The following is a 13,142-nucleotide window of genomic DNA, read 5'->3' as shown; positions in this document are numbered from 1 at the left end:
CACTGACCCAGTACAATGAAATTGGAGGTGATCCCGCAGACCTACTGTACACCACAAAAACAAGATATACACCACAATATGAAATATGTACTGTATAATATATATATATATATATGTGTGTGTGTGTGTGTGTGAGAGAGAGAGAGTATATGATATATGGGCTAGAACATGTGGGTGGGGATGACGCTTGAACATTTTGCCAGCACTGTAAACCAGTGACTCAGAACTGCTATGAAACGTTTCAAAAGCTGCTATTTCAAACATTGCTCTTGAGTCCTTGCAAAAAGAAAGACAATCATAATACAAGCTGAAATATTTAATAACTGGAGGGTAAAGCTTGAATTAAAAATAAATCTAAAGTGTGGCTGGGGGCGATGAGCTTTTCATCTGTACTGCACGTTAGTGACTGGTATTCACATCCGGAACATTATTCCGGAGTGTTTCCACCTGGTGAAAACTAACACCTACTGGACGATCCAGGAAGGTGCATCCATACAAATTATGAATGTCATATTTAAAAGTAAAGTCGGAGCACGTTGAGGTTGTTAAAAAAAACAAAAAACTTTTTGTCCTTTAAAGTTTATACCGGTGTGAGTATATTTCGCCACTGGGTGGAAGCATTGGGTAAAAAATACCAACAGTGGGACAAGCGGCGTTTGTAGCACGTGTCAGAAAAAATGATTTATAATAATAAAGTGTTTGACATGTGTTTGCATGTGTTAGTGTGAGTCAGTGATGTGTGTGCTTGGCGTGAAAACGTTTTTTTCCCCCCAAAACTTAACTGGTAGGGGCTGTGACAAAAAAAAAGAAGAAAAAAAACTCAAAGTGGCGCTGTCCCTTTAAGTTGTTGGCTCCGCCCATTTCTGGCTGCCCTCCAGCTGCCGCTGTGAGATGGAGCGCGCGCGCACAGCGTCAGTGTGCAGCTGCAGACGGAGAGCGACGGTCCACTGTGTGCGGCGTGCCGGGAAAATGGGATAATGGAGTGGACGATAAACCCGTCGAGGAACCCGCGGCTCCTGTGAGGAACGTCGGAGCCGCCGTTTTGTGCGTCGTTTTTTTCGTGTGTGTGTGTTTTCTCCTTCGAGCGCTGCTGGTACAAAGAAGCCGCGGTGAGGAGGAGCAGCAGCACTTCCTCCTCCATCACCTCCGTATGAATGAAGGTGGACCTGGAAGCACAGAGTCAGGATTATTTGAGCACTTTGAGGGGATTTTTCTTTATTTTCCCCCACGCTGGAAGTCCCATCAGCCGAAAACAGATGTTATTGTGTCAAGAGCTGAGATTTTATTCTTAAAGTGGCCTTTTCTGGAATAATGCACGACAAAGACGAGCGCAACGGCAGGATTTTAGTCCTTTTTCCAGGTCCTACCTTTTCATCCATATCTCTGACTGAGGTTGTTTCTGTTGTGTGTATTGTTGCGACTGCGCAACCTACGACAAGTGTCCGCGATTAGACTGCCCCCTACAGGCCGAGTGTTGTAGTGAACGGTGCAGTTTTGACTAGACTGGGACTCTCTCTGAGTACATACCTGCGCCAAATCCTGGATATACCTCAGTTTCAGTTTGCTGTGTTAAAGAAAGTGAAATGATCCAGAATTCACACTTGGATTCAAATCAGCATCAATATTTAATACTCGTTTTTCTGGACAAGACTTTTGTTTGAAGTGTTTTTGACACACACAAAAAAAGAAGACAAACCCGGGTATCTACGTGGTGGAGTTAATAAGTTGGTCCAATATGGTGGAGCCGGTGGGATTCATCGAGGCGTGGAAGGCCCAATTCCCAGAGTCGGAGCCCCCAAAAATGGAGCTGCGGTCAGTTGGGGGAATTGAGCAGGAGCTGGAGAAGTGCAAAGCATCAATCAGACGACTAGAGCAGGAGGTGAACAAAGAGCGCTTCCGCATGATCTATCTACAGACACTCCTGGCCAAGGAGAGGAAGAGCTACGACAAACAGAGGTGGGGTTTTAGGAAAACGCCCCTCAATGAGGGGGTGGACCCAGCTGTCACACAGGGGGGCTCAGAAATCCTCTCCCAACAGCCCCACATGCAGGAGACAGGTGGAGTTGGAGGGTGTAGTGGGTTTGGTGGCAGTATTGGAGATAGGGGCCGTTTTCAACCACTTGGAGATGCCAGCAGGTCGAAACCCAGGCCTCCCCCAGCCAGGAAGTCAGCCTCCCATGGAGATGGCCTGGAGCTCCAATCAGCCTTTGAGATACCACAGCAGGTCGAGTCAACATCCTGCGACAACCTGGATGGGCTCTCACCATCCAAGCAGAGAGGTGGTATCACCATCTCCCCCCGGAGGCCTACTCTTCCACCACCAGAGAAGCAGTTGCCTTCTGATCCCAAGGACCAGCTGGGCATGGGACTCGGGGTAGCAGCACTTAGGTCCAACTTTGAGAGGATCAAACGGGCCAATTCACACACTGCTGGTGATGTAGCTAAAGGTCAGGAGAAACAGCAGCAGCAGCTGCCTCCTCCATTCTACACCAACATGGAATTCCATCAGGAGAGAGGTCTGGTCAGGGTCAACGACCGTGATGTGTCAGACAAGATCAGCTCTCTTGGCAGCCAGGCCATGCAGATGGAACGAAAGAGGTCCCTTCACTCCCTCCCAGGTAACCTGGCAACAGTAGCCGGGGATCTGCGCCCCAGGCCAGTGTACAGAGGGCGTTCTACTGAGAGCACCTGTGGTTATGATGCAGAGTATGAAGACGGAGAAACCAACCAACGACATTTAGGTAGAGCAAATGGAGGTAAACCACCTCCTCCGCCGTGGCAACCGTCTGAGTTTCACGCTTACTCCAGTGTCTACGTAGGCGGGGTAATGATGGGAGAAGGTGGTGGTGGAGATGGGAGAGTAGGATGTGGTGGTGGAGTCTCAGTGAGAGACCCACGGTGGAGGTGATGATCACCTTCTCACCTGGCCACGCCGTTCGTGCTCCCCAGGGAGCTTCGAGGATGTGGGCGGAGGCGGCGGCTACACTCCGGACTGCAGCTCCAATGAGAACCTGACATCCAGTGAAGAGGACTTCTCCTCAGGCCAGTCTAGTCACGTCTCACCCAGCTCCACGACGGCCTTCCGCCGACCTTTTAGGGAAAAGAGCCGCTCGCCATCACAGAACTCTCAGAATTCGCAGCACTCCTTCGACAGCAGCAGCCCACCAACTCCACAGTCCCAGAAGCGTCACCACCGGCAACAGGGAGGTCACGTGGTCATGTCTGAGGCCACCATTGTGAGCGTTCGCAAGACAGGACAAATCTGGCCACCTGCTTCCCACCATGACCTCTTGCCCCATGGTAGGGCATCCCATGACAACAGTTTCCATGGAGACCACCTAGGTGAGTCTTGGGTTATGTACTATTAAACTTGTTGTTGAAAGCAGGTGGTTCTGACTCCGGAGGACAGAAAATAAGAGTGCCGGGATACCTGGATGAGTGAGTTTAATCTTTCCTTTTGTGTAGTGTCAGTGATTAGTAGTGTTCATGTGTGTCTACATGCATGTGCGTATATATATATATATATATATATACACACACACACATACACAGGGCCATGCATCCTTTGGATGGCCTTGCGTGGGAGATGGATGAAAGATCCACCTCTGCTTATTTCTGAAATGTCATTTGGGTGGGTGAACAATAAATGCGGTCACTGAGTCAAACGTCAGGCCTAGTCTTTCAGACATCTCCTGCTGCTCTGGAATTCCACTTACTTTGTACTAAGACCCCATCAGATACGAAATCCAAAATGTCAAGATGAAACTCTAAACCAACATTTTGTGCAGTCCCGTACCAAAAAAACCATTAGAGTCAAGGCTGTTGCATTGTTCAGAATTTTTTTTTTTTTTTTTTGGAAAAATCTCAGACTTGCGCTGTTTTTGGTGAGCCTAAACTTTTATGGCTGCTTTTCTGACATAGACCCAACTTTTCCACATATTTTGTGCCATTTTCTTAATTTGTAATTAAGTAATGGCGCTGCAACAGACCAGTCCAGGGTTTACCCTGCCTCACGCCCAATGACTGCTAAGATAGGCTCCAGGCCCCCTTTCCCGTGACCCTTAATTGGGGTACGCCTTTGAAGAAGAGTGGGAGTAATTAACATGGGAGAGTTTTGAAAAACAGTAGTTAAAAAAAAAAAAAATCAGCATTCCATCCATCCATTTTCTATACGCGCTAAATTGTTTTACAGTGTTTCTATTGTTCACTTAAAATACATTCTTCATTTTGCCTTCCATTCATATTTTTGGGTTATTTATTGCACTTGGGTTCTGGTAGCACAGACGGGAGTCTTGTTTTCGGTCCTGTGTGCTTTGATCTAATGTGGGCCAAACGTAGTGGAACGACAGAGTGTCAGCCAAGGACAAAGTGTTTTGATCATTGTCATCTTCTTCTTTCGGCTGCTCCCATTAAGAGTCACTTCTGCACTCTTCGCCTCCTCTTCTTCTCCGCCCAATTTCTGCCAGCACCCTGTTGGGCAACAGCAGCGGTAATGGGTGTCATTAACCCAGGCCTCAACCGATCCAGTATGGAAATTCGATTTGTGATCTGCATGTTTGGGTTTGTAAACACTGGATGCCCTTCCTGATGCAACCCTACTCATTTACCCGGGCTTGGGCCTAGCACTCTGAATGCACTGGCTGTACACCCTATGTGGTTGATTTAGTATGAGAGACAGTTAATAATGAAGGTCACAACGCTATGACTCAAATTTTGTGCCAAATCCTTAAATAAGTACATAAATAAAAGGCATATGCATATTCTACGGAATTGATGAAAGCTATATCTCTGATTACTATGATCCACTAATATCCACCCATTTCCTGTACCCACTTAGGGCGTAAGGCGTGGTACACCCTGGACAGCACACCAGTCTATCGCAGGGTCACATATAGACAGACAAACAGATTCACACCTGCACGCACACCTGCGGTCAATTTAAAGCTTCCAGTCCACCTAACATGCATGTTTTTGCATGTGGGAGGAAGGCGGAGCATCTGGAGAGAACTCACGTAAACACAGGAAGAACATGCAAACTCCACATAGAAAGGTCCCAGGTGGGACTCGAACCCACGACCTTGTTGCTGTGAGGCAACAGTGCGATCACAGTTGTATATCCTTATTGAAGTGTCTCAGTTTTTAACAAACCTGATCAAATGTCAAGACATCAGAGAACTATTTGTTGCGGTATCACTGAGTCACAAAGCAGAGTGGGGCCAGATTCTCTGACTTCTTCTCAGTGCATTTCTGGTGTTCCTCAGGAATGTGTTCTGGCTCTCACTCTGTTTAGTGCTTGCATGGACTGTGTGTTTGGTAACGTTGTGCTTCCCGGCATCTTTGGTCTCTTTGAAGGTTCTAGTCTTTACGGTCCAGGTGGTTCTTGTCTTACTGTGTGGTGGTTGAGACTTTTATGCTGACAGTTAGATGTCTCTTTTTTGATTGTCTTTGGGTATCACTGGAATGAGTTTATGCCAAACAAATGTTTACTTAGGGAGACCCGGATGAGGAGTACCACTAGAACTGTGAAGGAACTTCAATATGACAACATGTGGTGCGTTTCTCTGGACATGATACAGCATGTGGGTGCCTCAATGAGAGGACCTCAGCACCTGGTGAAGGCCAATGTGAAGTCCACGGTTCACCTGGCAGCAGCAGATAGATGGCTGCTTTCTAAAAGTGGGAATGAACTGGTGGAACTGGATGGCTGCCTTTGAAGACCCAAAGTGGTTTGGTGCATGCTCCCTGACCTGACCCACCAAGAATTAGTTTAACTCTGTGTCAGACATGTAAGGTGTATACTTTGCATTGGCTCATGAGCATGCCTGGCTCCCCGTCTAACCGCTACTTCCTGAAGGAATTCTATGGGTTTTGGATAATTGTACACACTGTCAGCCATAATGCACAAAATTAATACTTTGTAAAAAAAAAAAAAATGCAACTTAATCTGCTCCGATGGTCAGGACCAACCATTTCAACACCTCTTGTGATAATTGGCTGGGGTCATTATTTTTTGAGTAACCCTGTTAGCAAACAGATACGGGTGATGGCGTTACCATCTTGGCTGAGGTAATTACTCTTGACCTCTTTCCACTTTCTTCACACTGTTAGCTGCAGAGGCCGTAGCCACTAATTTGCGCTGTTTGAGTGCTGCTGCCTCTAATAGACTGACTGTAAATTATGTGCAGCGCAGAGCAACTGGTCTGCAGGTTCTTGTGATTTTACCGGTTAGATTACATTGAGCTTCTTATTAATTAATTTTTATTTTTATTGCACATGCATGCATTTTGACCATGCTAACTATTATATTGTAGTGGACTATGTTGAAGGCCAACTGGTGCAATTGGATGCTAACTAACTTTGTAAAATGTCAGAAAATCATACAGTAGCTAAACAAATAGCATGTTAAAATATGTTAAATATAGTATTATGCACTATATTTGTAGATGGTGTGGCAGCCTACAGCCAAGCAGATTTATACCAACAATGCAGCTACCTGTCACCTGGCAGTTTTGCACCCTAACGGGCTGAGTTACGTCTGTGTGCACCTCAACTGATTTCTCCAAAAAGCTCTCACCTAATCGCATTTGGTGCCAAGTCCTCCCAAGCAGGCACACCATTTGGTAAACGGTGAATGGGACTGTCCCCAGAAAACAGGGACATCTGGTCACCCTATTGTGCAGAGTACGAGTGCAAAGCTAATGACATGTACTTGGAGTTAAAGTGCTCGTGAGTAGATGACAGAATAATGCAACAGTTATCTATAGCGATATTCAATATACACATTAGTTTATATCCAGAAATGAGATGAAGCTTCATTATGGGAGCAGGGAAGTGGATGTAAACAGTATAGCTGTATGGTGATGGGGAGATGGAGATCTTCACAGCTCAAGCTTGTTTAGACTGTGAACAACCACTAATCATTGGAATCACCTGTTTGCTGACTTTTGGCCTTTTGCGGAAAGACAGATCATTCCTACTGTAGCTGAACAAGAGTGAGCAGTTAGCTGATCAGCCCGGTGCTAATGACACGGGCACCGTGCCCAGCTAAGTGGCCGCCAGGGTGAACAAATACTACAGTGGAATTGAAAGCACATTAGGACGTTTGCTGTAATTCCTCAGTATAGTTTCCAATATAGAGGCTGTTCTATCTCAAGAAATGTAAAACTAAGCATGAGCGGGGTTGTTCACATATTTGAAAAGAGTTTTTTTGTTGTTGTTTGTTTGTTTTTTACATATATAACAGTATTGTTTACTGAGGTGTGGTTAACGGTCGTTCTGAAGGGAATAGAGCATTAACGCTCACGGTGTCACAACAGATTTTGCGATTGACGCCCTGCTGGACCAGACGGACAGCAGGATGTTGGAATCACATGACCCTTTCAGTGCTGTGACGATGAACTCAAAAGAAGGAAATGGGTAATTAGATTGATGGTAAAACAGATTTTTGTTTATAGAGAACAACAGGTGCTTCACCGGATCAGAGATGAGATCCTGCAGAAGCTGCAGTAACAAACTCTTCAGGGGCAGATCGAGCTTTAAGTCTTGGGGGGGGGGGGGTTGCCAACCATATGACACTATTAGGAAAAAAACAGTTTTTTTTTTTAAATCTACTGTTTATCCTTTTCCTGCATTCTGATGCAATCTGGGATGCAAAGTACAGACTCAAGTCATCGTAGTAAACACGGGAGATTTTCTAATTCTGCATGCAGCAGCTTTCACCATTCAGCCTTTGTTTAGGCAAGACCTTTCCCATATTTTATCATACCTTTGGTTAGCTGCACGAGGGGGGCAGGGTGGAATTCAACCCTGCTCTGCATCATGCTATAATTTGAGCAAAGTGTGTTTGGTTGTTCCTTTGCTCTTCTCAGGTTTTTTGCCCAATTTCCACCATCATTAGGATCAAAGGTCAAAATTGAGGTGATTCAGTACCGAAGGCATAACTGCTGTAGCTAACTGCTGTTCTTGTGGTTAACACTGCTATGTGAAACTTGATGACACTCATTACCTAAATATTCTGAAAGGAAAACCCGGTCGGTCTCTGTACATCTATAATTCATTTCTGTAGACCTGAATCACCGGTACAGTGGCTGTGGTGGGATAAATTAAAAATTTTTTTTCCAGGCAGGATGTGATTGTCAAACAGCAGGATCATTCTCATAGTGGAAAAAAATATCCAAGATCAACATGTCAAAATTTGCATTGTCCTCCGAGTCCTTTATGACATAAAAATGGGCACATCCCTTTACATTTTCTCTAGTTGTAGTTAGTTAGTGTGCATCCAACAAATGGTTACAGCTACCTCCCCAGCTGCTTAGTTTGGGATTATCGCTGCACTATCTGCTCTTTTGTTTTAGCATATTTTCCACAACAGTGAGCCCTGTGGGGAGTTAGACGAGCCGGAAGTGCAGCGCCTGGGATGAGGATGGGGGGATGTGTTGCAGACAGCGATGCATTTAGTGGGATAATCTGGAATTTCAGCATAAGAAGTGAAATGTTGGTGAGACACCCTGCAGAGTGGTGCAGACAGACAGGATGCTGAAAGCGAAGGTGATGAGTTTGAACTCCTCTGGCCTTCGCTGGGCAGTTTGAACCAGAAAGGATAGTTTGCAGGTTGGAGTGTGTGTTTCTGGTGGGAGGCTGATGATGATGATGATAATAATGAAAAGTGGGATGCGAGGAGGACTGAGGGAAGTAGAGTGCAAAACAGAGCTGTTGTTTCTCGCTTGGTTGGTCAGGGTGCGGGGGCTGGAGAGAGGCACAGATGGGAAGAACTCTCCCGTTGCGTAACAGAAACGCAGCCTCACACACAAAGACACACGCTAGATGACTTGACTCTCATAATTTGAGGCTGTTTGCCTTCAGCAGTAGGTGAGGACTTACAGTCGGGTCTACATAAGTACTGTATTTTCCCTACTATAAGTGGCATGTTTTTATTTGCTTTCACACATTTGGGAGGTCCTGTGACTTATACACCGCCAGTGTGACTTATATACTGAAATCATGCATTCATTATTATTGTTGTTATATGTATTATTATCATTATTAATAATTGTTGCTGTATGGCTTTCCCAGGAATCAATGCGGTAAACAAAATTAACTCCAGCAATAAAATAATAAACACCAATAATAAAAGTACACTAGAGCAGTGCAAAAAACAAACAAACAAACAAATGAAATACAACTGATTGGGGGGGAAAAGGACTTTTTTATTGTATTGTTTCCAACACTATGAGCCAGCAAACCATGTCCATCTGATTTCTTTTATTCAAACTGCATCAAATAATTCCCAGTATGTTGTCCACTGCATCTTTATTTGTCCATCTTGCTTGTTTTTGGAAAAGTCCTTATGTTAAGTAACAGCACAGGCTATGGTGTGCACATGTGAGACATTGATTCTGTCTATTGTTAAACTTGCCTCCGGAGAAACACTGTCTTAAAAATTGAATTGTATGTTGCTGGATGGTGACACAATCTTTGTAATTTTGCCTCTGACCTCCACCACAATGGAGTTGACATGAAACAATCAAGATGTGCTTAAAGTATAGAATTTTAGTTTTAATTCCAGAGGTTTAACCAAGTCAAGTCCAGGAGTATGCACTGGTACTATGTGTTGCCCTTATGCACCACACCACGGAATCCCTTTGGGTTTTGGATGGCAACCTCCAAGGTGCACAACTGGTCCATCTTCACTTCATGAAAGTAATCTATTTGCGTCCCTTTGGCATTCTCCAGCTGCTAGGGTCCTCAACACTGACACACCTGCATGCTGGATCATGTTCAGAGAAATGCTTCACATGGCCAAAATGTCAGAGCTGTCACACCTTTACAATGCAAGTTGCACACCTCTTGCCAGTCAACCTAAGTAACCGTTCATTTTGAGAAAAGTCATTCCAGTGGTAATCAAGGATCCTCCTGAGACGCCTTATACCAAAGACATCTCATCCTGACTCTTAGTCACTGGTTAGACTCAGACTCTCACAATGATACATAAGACAGGAAGCACCAGCATCTGAAAAACTCACGATGGGAATCGAGAACCCATTCCACTTCAGAATTGGTTCCAAATTTTTCAGTCCATTGGAATGACATCCTTCAGAAGTTATCAAATCCTCGTATCAATCCTACCATGTTTTTCTTTTCTTTAACATATTGTCATGCAGTTAGCAACTAGGAAAGGGGTTGCATTGACACTAAAACCCTGTGTAGATCTACATTTTCCACACAAAAAAAATTAATCAAGAATCAATAAAGAATCAAGCCAGCAATTGTAATCGATAATGGCAGTAACATATCATCATTTCCATCTCTACTCAAGACTTGGATCTTTTTCTCTTACAATGATATTGGCATCACCAAACACCGCTGACCATCTTCTTCATGACTTCTTTCCAGGCATGCATTGTGATCTTAAAAAAAACCCTCCATGGTCTGGTTTTTGTGTTTCAAGGTTTGGTCCAGGATGGAGCAGCCCAACAAGATTAATTTGAATTTGTTGGATGAAAGTCTTATTTGGAGGACTTACTATATATTAATTAATTTAATTTAATTAGCTTATAATGCACCAAATCACAGCAAAAGCTGTCTCAAGGCGCCTTACACAAAACAATACAACACAAAATTTAAATAAATAATTAAAAATGAATAAAAAAGTTTCAAATACATAATTAAAAGCAGAAGTAAAATAATAAAACATAAAAAATAGAAACTATTCATAAGAAAGAGAATAAAAATGGGTTTTCAGTCTTGACTTAAAAATGTCCACGGACTCTGACTGCCTCACGGTCACAGGAAGACTGTTCCATAGGGTGGGTGCTTGATGAGAAAAGGCTCTTTGACCTGCTGAATTCTTCTTCACCCTGGGAACACAAAGAAGTCCCGCATCCTGCGACCGCAAAGCCCGGGCCGGCACGTAAAGTTCCACCAGATCAGCCAGATAAGATGGCACCAGTGCATGAACAAATTTATAAGTCAATAACAAAACCTTAAAATCTGCTCTCACAGAGACAGGGAGCCAGTGCAAGGAGGCCAAAATGGGTGTGATATGTCAGACCTTCTGCTATGTGTCAACAATCTGGCGGCAGCGTTCTGAACCAGCTGAAGACCCCTAATGCTGGACTGTGGTAACCCTGAAAATAGAACATTACAATAATCTACTCTAGAAGAAACAAAAGCATGAATCAGGGTCTCAGCATTAACACTGCTTTCACTTACAGGGAACATTTAACATCCACTCTGTCACACACATCACCTGCTGAATGTTTGAGGGGAGGTGGTTGACTGAATAAAGGAAGCTTTCATAAGGTTATGTATTTAAATAGTCGGTGAGCAGAAATCTGCCTTCACACTGTTTCCAGTGATTTTATTTGAAGCTAAATCTGTAAGTCAGTGAATACCTGTGGCTTTGTGTCACTTAGGGCACTGCAGGACAGACCTGAGAAAGTATCAATGGTTCTATTATCCACAACCTCTCCGTTCCTCAGTCCAGATGTGTTAGAAGTTATACTTTCAAGCAGGTAAATTCTCTATTTGTCCTTCATCCCAACTCTCCTTAATAAATAAATAAATAAATAAAAAACTAGAGCAGGGTTCGATACTGATTGTCCGATTCGATATAAGCTGTTTGGACAACCAGGGAAAGTTGTTTGAATTGGTCGTGTTACTTATTTTCTCTGCATTGTGAAAGTAGATTTCAATTTTACGGCCTCCGTATGTTTATTTTTGGGGAAAATGTGACATTACGTTCAGCAGCCCCCCACCCCAAAGACAGAAAAACAGACAGAGCCAGCCACACACTTGCAACACTGCTGATGGACTGTGCAATTGTAGCATACAACTGCTGAACCAAGTCTGGGAGCATGCGCTGGTGCCGTGCATTGCCGCATCCACTGGTAGCCACTTAGTCAGACAATTGGTCCATATTTCATGGGTGTTGGTCTAGAGGTGGGCCAGAGGCTCCAGAGTTCAAACACTCGTTATACTGGAAAAATCACTATGGTCCCTTGGGTAAGGTCCTTAATCTCCAAGTTGATCCCAGTGTGCCATTGGGTACCTTACAGACTTCATCTGAATCTCAGACGAAGTCTCCATGCGTTTGACACAGAGTCATTCCAGCATTACCCAAGGATCCTCCAAAGAGACCTTCTACCAAAGACATCCAATCGTGACTGATTAGCATCTAGGTAGGTCTTACAACCATACAGTAAGGCAAGTGTCTCACTGGCCTGCGACAGCCTGCAAATGGCATCCACGAGGAAATTTGTGTAGTTCTGTGCGAAGATCAGAGCCACTCACTGTCCCCTCGCCTCAGTTGGCGGGTGGTGCCTACGCGTTGCTTAATTTCTGAACAAACCAAAAAAATCACTGTGATGAACTCCCTCGCCAAAACGTCAGGTGGGCACATTGTACCCCTTACCAGGTCATCTCTGCCACTCAGAATGTGCACAACATGTGAGACAACTTGTGAGGGGTTGCCACACACTTTTTTTACAACCCCAATTTCATTGAAGTTGGGACATTGTGTAAAATGTAAATACAAACAGAATACAATGATTTGCAAATCCTCTTCAACCTATATTCAACTGAATACACAAAGACAAGATATTTAATGTTCAAACTGATAAACCTTATTGTTTTTGTGCAAATATTTGCTCATTTTGAAATGGATGCCTGCAACACGTTTCAAAAAAGTTGGGACAGTGCTATGTTTCCCACTGTGTTACATCACCTTTCTGTCTAACACTCAATAAGCGTTTGGGGACTGAGGACACTAATTGTTGAAGCTTTGTAGGTGGAATTCTTTCCCATACTTGCTTGATGTACGACTTCAGTTGTTCAACAGTCCGTCGTATTTTGTGCTTTATAATGCGCCACATTTTCAGTGGGCGACAGGTCTGGACTGCAGGCAGGCCATTCTGGTACCCGCACTCTTTTACTACGAAGCCACGCTGTTTGTAATGCGTGCAGAATGTGGCTTGGCATTGTCTTGCTGAAATAAGCAGGGACGTCCCTGAAAAAGACGTTGCTTGGATGGCAGCATGTGTTTCTCTAAAACCTGGATGTACCTTTCAGCATTGATGGTGTCATCACAGATGTGTAAGTTGCCCATGCCATGGGCACTAATACACCCCCATACCATCACAGAT

General features: G+C 44.2%; 1 protein-coding gene across 1 annotated transcript in view; it reads left to right on the top strand.

The window, feature by feature from the left end:
* The first annotated feature begins 933 nt into the window (after nt 1–933).
* Nucleotides 934–13,142, top strand: part of bcr (BCR activator of RhoGEF and GTPase) — a 156,004-nt gene continuing 143,795 nt past the window's right edge. The window contains 2 exon segments of the mRNA XM_034192942.1: nt 934–2,893; nt 2,895–3,342. Of these exon segments, the coding sequence (XP_034048833.1) occupies nt 1,736–2,893; nt 2,895–3,342 (1,606 nt within the window). The 5' untranslated portion in view covers nt 934–1,735.

This window comes from Thalassophryne amazonica, chromosome 17, assembly GCF_902500255.1.
Source record: "Thalassophryne amazonica chromosome 17, fThaAma1.1, whole genome shotgun sequence".
Taxonomy (NCBI): Eukaryota; Metazoa; Chordata; class Actinopteri; order Batrachoidiformes; family Batrachoididae; genus Thalassophryne; species Thalassophryne amazonica.
This window is presented reverse-complemented; position numbering and strand designations above follow the sequence as displayed.